Source organism: Xenopus tropicalis, chromosome 1, assembly GCF_000004195.4.
Source record: "Xenopus tropicalis strain Nigerian chromosome 1, UCB_Xtro_10.0, whole genome shotgun sequence".
Lineage (NCBI taxonomy): Eukaryota > Metazoa > Chordata > Amphibia > Anura > Pipidae > Xenopus > Xenopus tropicalis.
Genome location: NC_030677.2, coordinates 167,593,581 through 167,613,142, shown reverse-complemented (window position 1 = coordinate 167,613,142; position 19,562 = coordinate 167,593,581). Strand labels below are relative to the sequence as shown.

The window sequence follows — 19,562 nt, the reverse complement described above, 5'->3', positions numbered from 1 at the left end:
TACACCTAACACTTAGGGGCTGATTTACTAAGACACGATTTCGAATCCGAATTGGAAAAATTCCGATTGGAAACGAACATTTTGCGACTTTTCCGTATTTTTTGCGATTTTTTCGGCGTCTTTACGATTTTTGCGTAAAAACGCGATTTTTTCGGCGTCTTTACGATTTTTGCGTAAAAACTCGATTTTTTTGGCGTCTTTACGATTTTTGCGGAAAAACGCGAATTTTTCAGCGTCTTTACGATTTTTGCGGAAAAACGCGAGTTTTTCGTAGCCATTACGAAAGTTGCGCAAAGTCGCGATTTTTTCGTAGCGTTAACACTTGCGCGCAAAGTCGTGCCTTTTTCGTAGCGTTAAAACTTAAAAGGCGCGACGTTTCGCGCAAGTTTTAACGCTACGAAAAAATCGCGACTTTGCGCAACTTTCGTAATGGCTACGAAAAACTCGCGTTTTTACGCAAAAATCATAAAGACGCCGAAAAAATCGCAAAATTACCGATCATTACGAAAAAAACGCAATCGGACGCATTCGGCCCGTTCGTGGGTTAGTAAATGTGCCCCTTTGTTAAACATCTTCTCCCTCAGTGTAGTCACAGGAAAAACACATTTGGTTTGGATTGTGGAATAAGGTTGATATCACTGTGCATAACATCTTTGACAATTATTGTATTATTTGTTTGCAGAATAAAACCCAGTCCTGCAGGAGGCTTATGCAGTTTTTATGTGAGCGAATATCAAATGTCTATTTGTTATGTAGTACAGGCTCTATTATCCAGAATGCCTGGGGTTTCTGGATAAGGTATTTTTTCCGTAATTTGGATCACCATAAGTATAGTCTACAAAAACTACCCAATAGGACTATTTTCCTACCAATTAAATTATAATGCTTGGTTATCACATACCAGGTACTGTTTTATTACTAGAAAGAAAAAAAAGTTGTTTTTTTTAATGGGAGATGGGTTTCCCATAGTTCAGGGTTTCCTGCATGTCAGGTTTCTGGATAATAGTCCAATCCCTGCACTAGTAAGTAGAAAGAAATGGATACAGGAAAAGAAAATCAGCATGTAGCCTGGTACCCAATAACTTTTAGTTGGCCAATATAACGCTTTCAGGTACACACCAATGTCACAAGACAAAGAGGATTAAAACTGGAGGTCCACACGGTCCTACAGATGAACACTGGAACGCTTTATTCACAGTCACCGGCACACATTCTCCAATAAATGTTATACAAAATCCCAAGCAAATGTCAATAAATAGTACAAAGGTTCCAAGGTTGCTGGGCCCACCTGATCCCTACAATCCTGTTCTTCCTCTTCGGCACAGGGGTCAGCCTTGCGTTTGGGGTCCTAACGTCTATATAGTCCTAGTTTCTTATTTTACTGGCTCCCTGTCTGATGAGTTACTGCTGGGACACTGGCCCTTTCTCACTCCTAGTTGGAGCCTCAGCTGCTAAATTAGCTGCCTACCACAATCTCTCACCACATCTATCCATCTCTCATAAAACTTTTCTTTTTAATATATTTTCAAATAGATATTAATTTAAAGCCTTATTGTCATCAGTTATGACACTGTTTTATTTCCATTATATACTCTCCTACAGCAGTACTTTTGAGTTAGAAGTTGTTTCATGAAACATCATTTCAAATGCTTCAATCATTTAAGTGCTGTAAATGTTTTGATTTACATACAGTATACTTCACAGTACCTAAATAATCCATAGACCTGAAAGTGTTTTTGTACTGATTTAAAACAAAAATAAAATACTGTTCTGTTTTTTTTTCTTAACTGAAGGATTGGGATCAATTCTGAAAAAGCTACAGGGTTAAACCAAATTGTATTTTCTTGTTACAAAGAAAGAAAACTAGCTAACTACTGTAACATTGCCAGTCATTAGTTACTGCTCGGTCTTCTGTCTCCAGCCCGGAAATTAGTCTGCTAAGACTGCAGATAGCTGAGCAACCAGTCAGAATGTATCATACAATGAGCATAAAAGGCCACTTGTATGGAAAACATACATGTGGTTGAAATTAAGGGAAAGGTCTGTGTTAAAGATGCTTTAGACTACACCATTGCAAAACTCAGGGATGCACAAAAACCTAAAGTTGTGCAAAGTGGATGATTCACACAGTTGCAACACTGGACCTGTTTATCCAAGCAAGATGTAATTCTTTATGGTAATAATGTTACTGTTATTATAGGCAAATTTCATGCAATCTTCATTTACAATAGTCATCCAAAATTTGACTAGCAGTTTTCATTGCTGGGTAATGGGAAGCACCATGCCATCATTATTGTGAAGCAAATTGCAATGAAACTGTGCTTGCACCCTTTATTATAACCTTAATTCGACGGGGCAGTATCATCTAATTTCACAGGGGGTCTGTCATTTCTGGGAAATACTTTACATTATTGCAGTTTGAATATAGTATTGGTAGCTTTGTCGATATCCATATTACTTTTAACAAAACAGGTTAGATGTAATATGGTTATCGACATAGCTACCAATACTATCTTCAAACTGCAATAATGTAAAGTATTTCCCAGAAATTATGTTTTATTATATAAAAATGTTTTTATATAATAAAACATAATATGCAAACAAAACAAATGATATACTGATTAAAAATATATTGAATAAAGAAACCCCTACTGTAAAATATAAGGATATTATAAGTCACTGAGGAATTCCACAAAAAGCACAAGGCCAAAGGTCGAAATGCTTTATACAGGTCATGGAACTCCAAGGTGACTTCTAATATAGTTTATGTTTTTCAGCAGGGGGCATACTGTTTTTTCATACAAGTTTATAACTAATTAAATCAATAAGCACCATTTATAAGGATATAATGTACAGGATATTCATGGGTCTTGTTTATTAGGTGTAAATAAACTATGTATATAAACTGCCAATAAAACATATGCTCCCCCCAGTTACAAATGCAATTTTTTTCAGAAAACAGTCTACATTCCATTTGCCTTGTTGTATTGTGTCTAGAGGTTCATAAAACATCAAAATATCTGTTATTTAACCCTGATCTAGAATGGCTTCCAAGAAGATTTCTAGGAAACTGTGGATACAAAATTGAAAGAAGAAAATAAATAAAATCTGTTATGCCAGAAAGACGGCCTTCCTAATAGCTAGCTTTGCTAAAACCATAACCAGTGAGTTATACTGCTGAAACAGTTCCAGTGACAACAAGCCAATAACAAGGAAAGGCAAGCCAGGCTGTTGTCCTAGTTCCACTATTCTACCAAGCTGGAGTTTCCAAACAAGACTCCCATCATTCTGGTAAAAATTAAACTGACAGAAGCTTTTCTTTGAAAGCATCACAGCTTGCCAGATACACATGCGAAATGCAGAACAAACAAATCAAGCTTTTAGTAGATTTAAAATGCTATTTTCTATTGTTTTTTCTTCATGGGCTTATTATCCTTTTTTAGTTTTAAGAGAAGCTGCTTATTTGGGGAAGTATAAGCTCTTTCTCTTTTTGCAGAGCAGGTGTGTAGCAATAAACATGTTATGGGTATAATCTAGGTTCACTGACCCTGACTAAGACCCCAGAGGCAAAAAATCAATGGTTTAAGACCAGGAATTGTTATGCCTGTTTGAAACCAAAAGTGGCTGATCAGTTTCTGCAGTTTCTAAGCAACCTGATAGTTATTTCAAGGCAGCAAAGCATGGTGAGGTTATAAAACAAGTCTGTTTTAGTACAGTGTCTTCAGGTAACCATCAGTCTTACTGTCCCACAGCTCTAAAATTGCTTGCATTGTTTACACAGCTGTTAGGAAACCAGGTGGGCTCCATGGGTCCTATATGAAAGATGTACAGGGGAAAAAGTCACCCAACATGCCACATAAGATTAAACCCTATATATTACACATATCAAATTCACTGCCCTTTAACTACAGTAAAGTTCGAATCCCTGGGGGGGTACCAAATGTGTTTATAATCAGTGGGTGGTGCTTAACATTTGGGAAACCCCCCTATATGTATAACTTTCCTTCTCCTTTAAATAGCTTCTTGCTACAGTATTAATTCACGGGGATGATTTATTAAGTATTGGTAAATGTATCTATCATTAACATTCATTAAAATATTACAGATACTTTTGAATTTAACATTCTCTTTATAATTTAAATAACTGTCTGAATCCTTTTTCTTTATGTGATTAGAATAAGGGAGTAAGAATTCTAACAGATAGCCCAAAGCAGTCAAATACATTCTAATGAATTAACGCAGGTGCCTAAGGAATAAGGCACAGACATCATGTTCCAGAAGTGACAACATCTGAACATGAAAAAGTTCAAGCAAGATTGCATGTATTTTAACACACTGCGGTAGATGCAAGACTGCAAAACTACAGGAATTCTGGGTAAAAATGTTGCACTGGGGGTAAAAAACATGGCAACTTGAACCCAAAAGTGAACTTTGCAATCTGGTGTTATTTACATTTATTATAATGATTAGTTGTGTGAACCTTCTCTGTTAATACCAGGGCTTACTAGTGGAATAAGAAACTTGAAAGAGATTTACTTTAATAACTAGAGATGTAGCGAACTAATTTGCGCGAACATCGGGTGTTCGCGAATGCGTAAGTTCGCGAACTTTCCGCGTATGTTCGCAATTTGGGTTCGCTGCGTTTTTTCTCTGCGTTTTTTCTCAGCCTAAAAAAACGCCGCACAACCACACATGGCGTTTTTCAGCCTAGTACTGGTGTAAGCAAATCCCGTTTCCATGGTGCCAATAGCGCGAAATAGCAAAAAACGCCGCGTACTTCAGCTAGGTCTGCCCGTTTTTACGCAGCGCTTTTTCAACAAAGTATTTTTTAGAGAAATTTTTGCCCTTGATCCCCCTCCTGCATGCCCCTGTCCAGGTCGTGGCACCCTTTAAACAAATTTAAAATCAGTTTTCTGGCCAGAAATGGCTTTTCTAGGTTTTAAAGTTCGCCTTCCCATTGAAGTCTATGGGGTTCGCAAAGTTCGCGAACATTCGCGCTTTTTGGCGTAAGTTCGCGAACGCGTTCGCGAACTTTTTTTTTTTAGGTTCTCTACATCCCTATTAATAACTACTCTTTTCTTATTCTGATTTTTATGCCAAGGCAGCATGCAATATTTGATGCATCATTTTCTTTATACCACATATATGTGGGTGAATATTGTGTTAGTTACCTCCCAAATCATATAGCTTTTGCCCTAAATTAAATTGAATGGAGAAAGCTTAAAAAGTCAAGTAAGGTATTCACAATGGCACTCACAAGAAGTACAAGGTAAAATTGCTTTGGCTGCAGCAAGGAACTAAGAATGATATCATGAGCCCTCATCCAATGGAATGTGTAATTCTTACATTAATCAATAGATTACAGCCATTATAGGTCAATATCATGGTGAGAAGTCTCCAGCATAAGCCATGAACACTACCATTACCAGGTTACCTACTGCTACTGTCAAAGTTAGAACTATCTGCTTCAAAATTCCTGTGAAAACAGATCTATATCTCAAGAACACAATTTTAGATATCTAAAGCATTAAAAAAAAGCCAAAATTATCACATAATATCTAGAAAAGTTCACCTTACCTCTTTCGCACTGAGGTCCAGTAAATCCGTAAACACAGGCGCATCTGTTTGGCCCAATACATCGCCCCCCATTCTGGCAGCCATTTTCACAGACAGCTGAACATGAAAGATATGATATAAATCAGAAGGCATTCATAATACACTACTTTGTTATTTTTTTTTTTATTTATTTACAAAACAAAAATGTATAGTTTTAGATGCTAAGTTTCGGTATCCAAACAACTTCTTAATTTAGTGAGTAAAGTGAAAATCAAAAAAAAGAAAAAACTGTTAATAGGGAAGGGTATAATTTTTTTGGAAATGCCGATAGTAAGGAGCTTAATAGAATAAAAGATAATAAGTGAATGTGCACAAATGCATCTAAACATTGGTAACAGTTTATCAAAGCAGAAGTCTCAGGATTCAATGAGGCTTAAGTTCACTGGACAAAAAAAACCCAAACACACTTTCACCTAAATTCCAAACACTTTCCCTTGTTTTCTTTATTCAGTTTTAAATGTTCAGTATACAGACAAAACATGCATTTCAATAATGTGATTCCCCTTGTTTTTTGGCATAACTAAGATAGATAGATAGATAGATAGATAGATAGATAGATAGATAGATAGATAGATGATAGAAAAATGGAAAGAGGGACAAAAAGAAGTGCCATGTGTAGCACAGCAGAATATATATATATATATATATATATTTTTTTTTTTTTTGCAACCACACCTCCTAAATACCACTCCCATTTGACTAAATTTGGCAGGTTATTTAAAGTTTGAACACATTTCTGGCGATTTTGGGGTTGTTTAATGTGTTATTACGGTTTTGCTAATGCAGGTGATATTTCCCTTTAAACTGCAAGTCTCTGTTCCCCCCAGAGACCTGTTTAGCTTATTAGTTACAATTGTGTCTAAGTGCAGGTTTAGCTTGTTAACTTTCTGGGCTCTCTGCCAAAAGCCCACTTATTCAATTAAGTGTAAGAAACAATGTATCTAAGTGCAGGTGTAGCTTGTTAAGATTTCTGGGCTCTCTACCAAAAGCCCACTTATTTAATTAAGTGTAAGAAACAATGTATCTAAGTGCAGGTGTAGCTTGTTAAGATTTCTGGGCTCTCTGCCAAAAGCCCACTTATTTAATTAAGTGTAAGAAACAATGTATCTGTAAGGCTACCTACCCGCAGCGAGTCCCGGGACCTGAGGCGCGGCGGGGATCCGTGGAACGCATGCGGCATCGTGCGTTCCAACACGCGACGGCGCCGCGTCTGACGCATTCGCGTAGGCGACGCGCGCGCTTTGACGCACGCAATGAGCGTGCGACTTGACGCCTGCGTCATTATGCACATCTCGCGGGACACTTTAAATAGGCCTAGAAACAAGCAATCAGTGCTTGGTTATCATTTTCAGTGTGCCTAGCGTATTCCTACTTCTGAATTTCTGTGATTTGACCCTACGCCTGTTATCTCGTCTGTGAACCCTGCTGCCTGCCCTTGACCCGGATCCGTTTGACTACTCTGCTGCCTAATCCTTGGTACTTCATTGTTCGGCCTTCCAGCCTCTCTCCGCTGCTGCGCTTCCTGTCTCATCTTCAGGTTAAGCCTCCAGCCTAGTGTGAGGTGCTTGTGGGTGACATTGCTCATCGGACCAGATTGGCTTGACAGTATCTAAGTGCAGGTGTAGCTTGTTAAGATTTCTGGTCTCTCTACCAAAAGCCCACTTATTTAATTAAGTCTCACAAACAATGTATCTTTTTTTAGCGAAAATTGAGAGGCATGTAAATGTACTATAACTATCGATTTTCTTTTAGTGCACATAAAAATGCTGCAATGAAAGTCCTCCTTACTTCCTTGCTTATTGGCAAAATGTGTCCTCCACCCAAAAACAAAATTTACGCAGTGTATTTGTAAATCATTAATGAATGTATATTGGATAGTTGCTTATTTTCTTTCATTGTTTAAAAAATGGGTTTTAGGTGTCGATCCCTTTAAAGAGGAGCTCAGCAACTACCAAAAAGTTGATAAATGAGTCCTAAATCCCACAAGGCAGGTTCAGTTATTGTCTCCTGAGATGGTACTTTAGCTTGTAATTAAGTTTGTAGTTTTGGTCACGACAGCATTCCAATGAGTTGAAAGTGTAAATAGTTTCATAAATGGCTTTGTTTTGGTTTTGTTTTATATGTTGTCTTCTAAAGGATCAAAATAAAATAGAAAAAAACAAGTGGCAGCAACTGCCTTTGATAGCTAATTATATCCACTGAGAAGCTGAAGCTGTAAAACAGCTATAGATTTTGACATTAGTAGTACCAAAGGTCAGAACAATGAAACTCAAGACTAATTTCATTATACACTGGGTTCTCTCCCTTTGGTTCTCCAGACCACAAAAAATTATTGTCAGACCTTTCTCATTTCAAATTGTTTTTATTGGCTTTCACAATAAAACAATACATACATACAGTGGTGTGAAAAACTATTTGCCCCCTTCCTGATTTCTTATTCTTTTGCATGTTTGTCACACAAAATGTTTCTGATCATCAAACACATTTAACTATTAGTTAAAGATAACACAAGTAAACACAAAATGCAGTTTTTAAATGAGGGTTTTTATTATTTAGGGAGAAAAAAAATCCAAACCTACATGGCCCTGTGTGAAAAAGTAATTGCCCCCTGAACCTAATAACTGGTTGGGCCACCCTTAGCAGCAATAACTGCAATCAAGCGTTTGCGATAACTTGCAACGAGTCTTTTACAGCGCTCTGGAGGAATTTTGGCCCACTCATCTTTGCAGAATTGTTGTAATTCAGCTTTATTTGAGGGTTTTCTAGCATGAACCGCCTTTTTAAGGTCATGCCACAACATCTCAATAGGATTCAGGTCAGGACTTTGACTAGGCCACTCCAAAGTCTTCATTTTGTTTTTCTTCAGCCATTCAGAGGTGGATTTGCTGGTGTGTTTTGGGTCATTGTCCTGCTGCAGCACCCAAGATCGCTTCAGCTTGAGTTGACGAACAGATGGCCGGACATTCTCCTTCAGGATTTTTTGGTAGACAGTAGAATTCATGGTTCCATCTATCACAGCAAGCCTTCCAGGTCCTGAAGCAGCAAAACAACCCCAGACCATCACACTACCACCACCATATTTTACTGTTGGTATGATGTTCTTTTTCTGAAATGCTGTGTTACTTTTATGCCAGATGTAACAGGACACGCACCTTCCAAAAAGTTCAACTTTTGTCTCGTCGGTCCACAAGGTATTTTCCCAAAAGTCTTGGCAATCATTGAGATGTTTTTTAGCAAAATTGAGACGAGCCATAATGTTCTTTTTGCTTAAAAGTGGTTTGCGCCTTGGAAATCTGCCATGCATGCCGTTTTTGCCCAGTCTCTTTCTTATGGTGGAGTCGTGAACACTGACCTTAATTGAGGCAAGTGAGGCCTGCAGTTCTTTAGATGTTGTCCTGGGGTCTTTTGTGGCCTCTCGGATGAGTTGTCTCTGCGCTCTTGGGGTAATTTTGGTCGGCCGGCCACTCCTGGGAAGGTTCACCACTGTTCCATGTTTTTGCCATTTGTGGATAATGGCTCTCACTGTGGTTCCCTGGAGTCCCAAAGCTTTAGAAATAGCTTTATAACCTTTACCAGACTGATAGATCTCAATTACTTTTGTTCTCATTTGTTCCTGAATTTCTTTGGATCTTGGCATGATGTCTAGCTTTTGAGGTGCTTTTGGTCTACTTCTCTGTGTCAGGTAGCTCCTATTTAAGTGATTTCTTGATTGAAACAGGTGTGGCAGTAATCAGGCCTGGGGGTGACTACAGAAATTGATATTGAAATTGAAAATTGAAATTGATAAACCACAGTTAAGTTATTTTTTAACAAGGGGGGCAATCACTTTTTCACACAGGGCCATGTAGATTTGGAGTTTTTTTTCTCCCTTAATAACGTAAACCTTCATTTAAAAACTGCATTTTGTGTTCAATTATGTTATCTTTGACTAATAGTTAACGGTTTCTGATGAGCAGAAACATTTAAGTGTGACAAACATGCAAAAGAATAAGAAATCAGGAAGGGGGCAAATAGTTTTTCACACCACTGTACATTCACAAGACTACTAACTTGGCTACATACCTTCTTATAACAAAAAGAACCTATAATACATGAAATGAGTTATTCTAGAATGTGAAGTTATTAAATACTGATATTGTCCCTCCTGAAGTTGGAATAGCCACTTTTGGAAAATAAGTGATTATAACTATAGCAAAATTGATGTATCTCCAAAATGTATGTTGAGTTCCACTTATCCATAAATTTATGCTGAAATTTCATGGAACCAAAGTGAGAGTTTAGTCTCTTGATAACAGCTCTTATCTCAGTGTGTCCAGGGTAATAAAATAATGGTGTCACTATTTGTTCTAAATTTTGTGTCACTGATCAAGGAGTATTGTGTAACATCCAATAAGAATTCTCTAGGACACAGGTGAATATCCATTTTGTAAAAAATGAAAGATATAATTATGTGCTTCTTTCCAGAAATTCAGAATGTATCTATCAATCTATGTGTCTATCAACAATATGATATACTGGACTAAACCATTTAAGTATTTATAAAATCAGACCACTTGGCATCTGCCAAGTCTAAATCATGCACATTATAGGATTTAGAAACTATAAGATAATTTTGATGTGTTTTACAGAATTTAGAGCAGGTCTTTTTAAAGGAGAACTAAACCCCCCAGAGACAAAAGCCCATAGACTGCCCTGATTTTCCCCCCTACCTTCTCCTTCCCAACAGAGTTAGATGAAAATGTGTACCTGTTTGAAAAGCTGACCTATAAATGCAGAGTAGCACAGTGGAGTTCATAGGCGCCATATTCTGGATCTTTGGTTCCTCTCCTTTCCTTCACTAACAGAGTTTTTTTGTGCATGCACAGTTGGAGCTACACAGTCTATCTCCAAATGTACATGCACCAGAAAGCTTAGTGTATGCGAACATGCGGAATGAAAACCAAAGATCCGAAAATCAAGAAAATGGTGCCTGGTAAGTACACTGTGCTACTCTGCATCTATAGGGCAGCTTTCTATACAGGGACACTTTTGCATCTAATATACTCTTCAGGATGGGAGCAGGGAGGGGGAGGGCAATCTATGTGAGCTTTTGTCTATGGGGGATTTAGTTCTCCTTTATTAGTGTTTAGATGACTATACAAAACGTTATCATCTGTAGATAGCAGAGTACTGCGACCAATAGATTTATATCTCCTAGTAGAAAAATATGTTGAATTTAGGCAAATCATATTTTATTTTTAAATTGGACCAGGAAGGGAGATTGCCATTAACAAAATTCAATACATTGCCTAGTGTAAATATGCCTTTTAAATAACAGGATATTAAAAACTATTTGTGGGCTAAAAATACCTATTACGTAAGTAAGTATATATACCTATATATACATATACATACATATATATATATATGCTACAACAATGTATCTATTTTATATAATATAGGTTCTATTTTACTTCTATATCCTGGTCCTTCCAAGGATGGTGTTCCAGTGTATTGCCACTAGAGTTTTAAAAAAAAATCCATGTCTACATCTGCGTGTTTTTTTTTACCCAAAAACCATTCCACAATATAGTTCAATAGAACAGACACAATTAAAAACATCCTCTCAAATAACATGCCTTTCTCCCTGCATTAAGTCTCATGTCTTTTTTAAATTACAAACAGCTCAACTGAAGCTCTTTCAGCTACTTTCTACTCTAGCGCAAAAAGCCCCACCCCCTCAAAGGTGCCTTCTGCGCATGTTTGTTGCCTCAGCTCCAATGGATACCAACCAGGCATAAACAGTAGGCACCTCTTTGAGACTTTTCATAGTGACAGAAAAGAGGCGGAGCTTCACACTAGACTAGGAATTCGCTGAAATTAGCTGCTTGTGCAGTACAATTCAATATTCTTTATAGTATTATACTTTTAGAAAATCTCAACTGAACTGCCTTTATCACTGAAAAGAGAGATTGACTTAATTGCTGCTAATATTTCCAAAAAGCTCTAAAGTTTTTAAGCAATGAAGGACCCTCCAGGAAAGGGAAGAGACATCTGCCACTGATTTCTACATGATCTCGACAAGTTTTAGTTGGCGAATTGTCAGATTCCGATTTTTAGCAGTTTTGTTGCATAGTTAATCTTGAACTTTTAGTGCTAAAAGTTCAAATCAGAAAAAAAAATTAAATTGTACCCTTAGCAAATGGTCCCCTAAGAATTTTCCTATTCAAAATAGTATTTAGGAAATGCATTAAAGAGAAATCATATTAAATAATTTTTTATCGATATAACAAAAGTTAGCTTGGAGTACTAAATTAAAGGACCCCTGTTTCTTATCCCTGTTTTTTTTTATGAAAGAGAGAGAGTGATACTGTCTTGTTATCTTCAAATATTTTTTCTTTCATGTAAATCCCTATTTATTTTGCATTGCAGTGAAGTTTTACACGTTGGTTTCCCTTAGCTTAAGCTTCTGAGTGGAAACGAGGAAGAACCATTCCTATTCTACACTCAAGAAGAATGTTCTTGACATGGAGCTTCCTTTCATTTGAAAACTATAGAAAAAAAACATTTAGGGACTTTTGGGGTGTGTTTACTAAGACTAGAGATACATATCAGTGGAATTGTTGCCCATAGCATCTACAAGTTAGAGACCAAAAGCAAAGAACTGATTGGTTGCTATGGACAACATCACTGGTGATATTTCTTCCTTAAGCCAAAATAAACAGCTTCAAATTCATCTTTAATGGCATATCTTGGAGGTTAAGTCCCTAACTTTCATGGTGCTTTATGGAATTAATTTGTTTATACAGATGACAATTGTGCAGACGCTTTGCAAAATGTCTCGCAAAATGTCTCGCAATCTTCAATATCATCTGCAAAGGGATTTTTTTGCCAACTCACACCTAACTAAATGAGCATAATACGTGTTAAAATATTAATATTTATTTTGCCAAAAAAACTTATTCTAGGAAAGAAATTAGAATGCCAGAATAGGCTTTTAAACCTTTATTAATTCTTTTTTGAGAATGGTACGTTCTCCACACAAATGCTAAAAAAAGGCAGAGATGAGCCCAGTTTCACACATACGTATTGCCGTTTTAGAAACACGTAGATATGTAAAATGTAATGAATTCTCTCCTGTAGTTTCTTTTTTTCCTTGGAAATATTTGAAGAAGGAAAGTTGCAGTTTTATGAATACATCAGGGATATCCTAAGGACACAAGGTACTGGCATGGAAAGTATATATTCTTTTTCTTAACGTAAGCTCCTTAAAGGGGGAATGTAATAAAAATCATAAGCGATGCGTAAAATAGCATTTTTGCAAATGTTTAGTGTTGTTCGCAATGTAATATTGTTCACTAAACATTTATTACATTGTGAATGTTTAATACTTGCTTGAAGATGTCGTAAATGCGAAAATACCAATTTTTTCATTAAGAAGTTTATTTACATGCACCGTGCACTTGTGTAAGCTAAATAAAATTACAATTGTGTTAGAGTTATCTCTCATTGACTCCATTTTAAGCAAATAATTCAAAAATGGGAAACGCATTTCCCTCGTCCTAGGAAAAGTCAAGCCATATTTATAAACTTGAGTTTTTCGAGTTTGTAAACTGGTTATATCATGTCTTCCCTGCAATTTGATGTTACAGATGTTCAAATGTTACAATGCAGAAATGATTTGTTCCCAATATGATGTGCACTTTAGTATATGCTTCCAGCATATTCAAAGAAGGGGGTAACAAGGGCTAAATAATGGGTGGTAGCACACTGACAGCACCAGGGGACACTTTGAAGCTCTGGGTGGGGTGATATCTTCTATTCTTTTATTGATTACACCTTTTTTATTATTATTTATTCAGTGTTTATGGTGGATTTGTTTGTCCTTTTAGAGAGATTTTTCCCCCAAAGCAATGACAAATATACACACACAAATATCAGTTTCTTCAGAAGCCAGAGCCCAAAGGTGGCCAAACATGGGCAAATTTAAGTTGCTCTTCAAACCCATTCAGTAGCTTATCTGACTATGTATGGAGCCATCCGACAGGCCCACCCGACCAATATCGGGTAAACAATTGGATCAAGGACCACATCAGCACACTGATGCCATCCTCATCTGATGGCTTGCATCCCTATTGTTGCAATTCATTTGCTTGACTTGACTTGACTTGGTTTTCCCAATTTACTGTGCTGTGGTCCATTTTCTCTATGTTGAAGCTGCAGCACCTTGCAGAAACCCATTGCAGAAAGGGTATACAAACTCCACGGGGAGGGGTGTAATTATGTAAGTATTGGTGCTTTCATAGTAAATAGAGATAATTATGTATTTTAGACACATAGGGGGTCATTTAGTAACCATCTGATTTGTTTTTTTCTCCAGTTCAGATGTTTAGTGTTAAAAGAGGTCTAAATAGCTAAAAATCTAAATCCAACAATTCGCCAGATAAAACATGCTAAGATCATGTAGAAGTCAATGGCAGATGTCCCTTCCCTTTCCTGAAAGATTCTTTTTTGTCTCTAAACTTTAGGGGTTTTGGATTTTTGATGCTGTTTTTTGTGCAACAATTCAACAAATTCAAGTTTTCGGGGTGACTATTCAAAAAAAGTCACAGTTTTTGGGACTTTTTCCTGCGCTGTTTTTTTCAGTTCAGTTTCAGTTTTAGTCAGACATTCATAGAAATGAGTTTCGTCTAACTTTTAAGTGTTAGTAAATCTGGCCCGTACCGTTCACAATGGAAGAACAAAGTATTTTACCAATAATTTCAGTTCTAAAGAAAGTTTGGTAAGTATTTTTTTTACATTTATGTTTTAACATTCATGTTTACTTCAGTTAACATGAGTAAAAAGAAGAAATATTTTCATGTTAAATACAAAGATTTGTCTATTTCATTTTTTCAATTTGCATCTGGGCATTAGACAAAAGAGTTTCCATTTACCCACTGAGACTAGAGGAACAATTTTGAACTGTTCCAGCTAGGCAAGTTATGAGACTGATTACTGGAGGAATTGGTGATTCATTTTTCTGTTCTAAAAGAAAGAGCACTTGTTGTTATGATCACTGAATAAAATTACTCGTGTGATTATCTCAGGATTTCTGGGAGTTTTGTGAAAGAATTATTTACTCCCTGTAAGTATAAACTGGCAGCTAGTTAGAAGGTGGTGCCTCTCTCTTGATCAGTTTGGACAGATTTAGAAAAAGACGTCATGCACCTAAAGCTATTTTCCGCCTTCACAATCAATGTACTGCAACATAACTCTTCTAAATCTGTTTATTTTTTAAAAATAAAAGTCTTTAGCATATCAAGGCTTCAACTGACAAAGGCATACTTTGTGGACTGTATGGGCCGACATAGTGCAGTATGTACCAAACCCTTGTTTTTTTTTTATTTTACAATACATCTTTGTTTAATCTTCAGACACTGAATTTGTGGTAATTATTTTCTTTCAAATGTTACACAAGTCCAATTACTTAAGAACAGCAGAGTGTCCCAGTAAATTCATTAAATATTCATGTTGTATTGCAATATTTACTTTTTTGAAGGCAATTTATTAGTGACCAGGTTTGAACATTTCAAATATTTCTTGTTGCGGTTAGTTTGCGGAGGTGGTTTGTTTGAATTATACAAAAAAGTGCTGAAATAATTATATTGAGTTAATTCCTTTTTCGCATTAGTAGTCAAATCTTAGTATGCAGACACTTAACAGGCTACCAGGCTTTAAAGCTAAACAAGGTAAGGTAAGAAAAGACCATTGGCCATTCTTTAGTATGTTTGCTAAAACAGCCACAGGAACAGCATGCTATGTAGCTAATTGGCTAATTATCATAATAATAATAATAATAATCATTTGCATGTCTCACCAAAGCCACCAGTACATAATTAATTAGACTTATTCGTTTTTATTAAATCAACTTTTCATTTTAGATCTGAAAATTATCTTGAATCAAGGAAAGTGGATTTGTTCCAGTGGTTGATGGGATCTATTTCAGAAAAAGCTTTATAAAGAAATTCCTGAAATGGCCTTAGGCAATGCTATATTTAACATCCAAAACCCAATGACTGGTTTGAGATAAGAATCCTAAAGGCAAAGAAATATATCAATGAAATCAGCCAATTAATCAATTTCTTGCCAAACTGAATCACTACTAATGTTCATTTTTTGATAAATCCTGCTCAAAGTTCATTTATGGTCCACGCAGAGAAATCCTATAAAGCATGGGTTCTTCTAAGCACAAATCGATCAACATTTGTTGGTTCTCTGTCTCTTTATAAAGCAGAAGAATTTTTTTTACTTACGTTGTCCACAGTGTGCTCCAACATAGCCTTTTTGGCACTGACAATGATCCTCAACACAAGTTCCCCCATTCATGCATCTGACACTGCACTGCTGTACTGTAAAAGCATATCACATTATTATTAGAAAATTGTTTGAAATGTTACAATTACATTTTACTTTTATTAGCTTATGCTAGCTAAATTTCTGCTTTCATTTCTCCTCTAGTTTTATCACGTTTTGATTATGTAAGTTGTCCCTGAGAAAAGTCTTCAAATTCTTCAGGTTTTTTCAAAAAAAAAATTTTGATTGTATTCTGGAAATTCACTCAAACGGAAGCCTTGGCAATAATTTTTCAAAGACAAGCACATCAAGGGTAAATTTAAACAGAAATCCATCTGTTTTTTTCACAACAGAGGTTTTCAAGAGAGTAAATGATAACAGTTCATAACAAAAGTAACTCAAAATAACAAAACAACTCACAGTTTTTTTAAATAACTCACAGAAAAGCCTGGTTCACTGGCAGACTGCCTAAATAGGTCTTGCTTCCTACAGCAAAGTCCTAGTTCCACTTAGGGCATTATGTCCATTAAGGTTAGTTTTTTCACCAATCTTGGTTCTTGCAGAGATTTTTCTCACACCAAAATTGCCTTAGCCAGTACCTCACAGACTTCCTATTTCTTCCTTTCCATGGCATAGAGTTTCCCTCTCTCAGGTAGTGAGTCATTTCTTACAGAACCCATGATCGTTGATCTATACACAACCTCTGTGATTTTCCTCATATGCTGGGTCTCATAGAGCAATTAGGGAGATATGTTCCTTCACTCTAGTGTTTTCCCAGACACTGTGCCACAGTATTATTGGTTACAAGTAAGTGCCAGCCTTCATTTAATTTAGACAGTTTACACAAACTTTGGAAAAGTGTCTATACTTAGTACACGCTCTCTATAAAGTAGCTGAGGTTACAGGCTGAAGATGCAAAATATTCCTACCTGGGCTCATAGTACATATAGAACGGCAATGTACTTCTTGGCAATTATGTAAAAGAAAAATCCCTGTCCATATCACTCCTCCCTGAAATACTTCTGCCTGAGCCAGTCTTCAGCCCTCAGTTTCTGCTCCCGCCACCTACAGCTTCCTGACCCCAATCAACCCATGTGACATCACTCCCACGCCCCCCGACTGAAATCTGGTAGTATTACGTGAAAAGGGTGAAAACCCTATTTACTGGTTGATTTGCAAGTTTTTATAACAAGTTCACTAAATAATGTATTTTACCTTAGTGTCTAATTAGCTGGCTCTAAAGTAGAAATCCTGCTAAATTGTTGCAGCTTAGCAATAGTTGGTGGGTTCCTTTCATAAAGCTAAGATCTTGCTCTATTGCTATTTTAAAACAATATGTTAAAAAAAGCACCATGGGGGTCTTAATGCAGGTATGGGACCAGTTATCCAGAATGCTCAGGACCCAGGGTATTCCGGATAAGGGATTTTTCCATAATTTGGATCTCCATACCTTAAGTCTGCTAAAAATCATTTAAATATTGAATAAACCCAATAGGCTTGTTTTGTCTCAAATAAGGATTAATTATATCTTAGTTATTATCAAGTACAAGGTACTGTTTTTTAATTACAGAGAAAAAGGAAATCATTTTTAAAAAATAGAATTATTTGCTTATAATAGAGTCTATGGGAGATGACCTTTCCGTAATTCAGAACTTTCTGGATAACGGGTTTGCGGATAAAGGATCCCATACCTGTATAACATTTTCACTTTGCAACAAAAATTCCCCTTCCCCCCTCTGACACATTTGTGTAAAACAAGGAAAATTTAGGATGAAGGCACATTGTGTTCTCAAACAAAATATTTAACCAGCTTTGACAGCCATGGTTGACTGACTGTAATATAAACCAACCAAAGCCACGGGCATTTCTTAGCCTAAGAATGAGGCCCACATGCTTTAGGCCTTAAGCAAGCATTTGCAAGCTCACAACCAACAGCAAATGGTGTTTTACCTGTTCCTACAATTCTACAGTTAAGGAACTGCATTACCAAAGAAAAAGTATAAATATGTAAATGGAAAAGCATGTCATACCCACATACTCACTTGTTTTTGAACCACAGTTTGGAGATATTTGTCCAGTAGAGCAAGTGCACATGTTTGGGCGGGAACAGAATCCATCACCACAGCTATTTCTACAAATTGCTGAAAAAGGGAAAAATACATATTTTTTACATCTTAAGCTTTAACTTCCACTTGGTTCATGTTCTGTAATTAATCATAAGCATTTGTAAATGTATATCCTTCAACCCAAGACAGATTTTACTGCAACATGCATTCAAGGTAAGATAAAACATCATGTTATTACTGATGGTCTGGAACACATCAAACAGCAGCTAAGCTATAAATATCAGCAAATATGCCTTTAGGCAACTAATATACCTGGTGTGGAATGTTCCATAGCAATACAAAGCACACTACATCTCTTACATTAAATTTTTTTTTTTTATCCACAGCCCATATTTGTATGCTATTGATATTTGCAACAGATCAAATATTTTTAGAACTTCTTTGTATTCTGTATTTTAGCATTACAACAGTAACTTCCTTTGTTATATGTTCACAACTAAATGATAAAAGCATACAGGTACTTGGAGAAAAAAAACAAACCTTGAAAAGCCTTTAAAGCTTTATGAGAACCTTTGATCTTTTGAATTCATTTTTAGGTGAAGAGACATGAGAATATTCAGCCTGTGCATGACCTGCTAAGGCTGACTACAAATAAATTTGGCTCTTTTAATGCAGAGAGTGCAAGTTAAGCATGGGGATGGGGGGAGCAGCATCAGGAAGGCCACCTCAGTACACTTGGGCTGGAGAAGAGGCGCATAATGGAATATATGATAACTATGCATAAATATATAAGGGGACCATATAATAATCTTTACAGTGATACCTGTGAAATTGTTGAATTCTTTCCCTGAATCAGTCGTACTGACAGATATATTTGATAGCTTTTAAAGAAGGGGTTGGATGGCTTTTTAGTAGTTAAAAAAAATGTCCACTTCTTTGTCAAAAATAAAAATAGAAAGCAACATGCTATAAGCCTGAGTGTACTGGATAACAACTGAATACACATATTAGTGAATCTTTATACTGTGCAATGAGATAAACACAATTAAGCTTCTTATTCTCATATTATAGTTTATAACTTCAATAAAAATACAAAATGCCACTTACGAACAATGCACTGGTTTCCTCCAGGAAGTGTTTTCCATCCAGGGCAACAGTAGGAGTGGAAGCGAGAACCACATACATTAGGCCTGTTGAACATACAAAGTGTTCATGAAGTTTGTCCTAAAATGTTTTTAAAATCCTTCTCTAGTTTTTCCATAGTATATACCCAACAGGTACATTAACATTTAGGGGCCCATTTACTTACTCACGAACGGGCCGAATGCGTCCGATTGCGTTTTTTTCGTAATGATCGGTATTTTGCGATTTTTTCGGAAAATTATCGCAACTTTTTCGCTACCAATACGATTTTTGTGGAAAAACGCGAGTTTTTCGTAGCCATTCCGAAAGTTGCGATTTTTTCGTAGCGTTAAAACTTGCGCAAAAAGTTGCGATTTTTTTGTAGTGTTAAAACTTGCGTAAAACGTCGCGCCTTTTAAGTTTTAACGCTACGAAAAAAGCACA

At 36.4% G+C, this 19,562-nt stretch overlaps 1 protein-coding gene across 1 annotated transcript in view; it reads right to left on the bottom strand.

Moving 5' to 3' along the window:
* The window catches only part of fbn2 (fibrillin 2 (congenital contractural arachnodactyly)), a 143,189-nt gene that overhangs the window by 111,349 nt on the left and 12,278 nt on the right, over positions 1 to 19,562 (bottom strand). Inside the window, exons 2-5 of the mRNA XM_002931725.4 lie at positions 19,104 to 19,186; positions 17,973 to 18,071; positions 15,891 to 15,986; positions 5,578 to 5,673 (exon numbers count right to left, since the gene is read on the bottom strand). Coding sequence (XP_002931771.2) covers positions 5,578 to 5,673; positions 15,891 to 15,986; positions 17,973 to 18,071; positions 19,104 to 19,186 — 374 coding nt within the window. The remainder of the gene's footprint in view (positions 1 to 5,577; positions 5,674 to 15,890; positions 15,987 to 17,972; positions 18,072 to 19,103; positions 19,187 to 19,562) is intronic.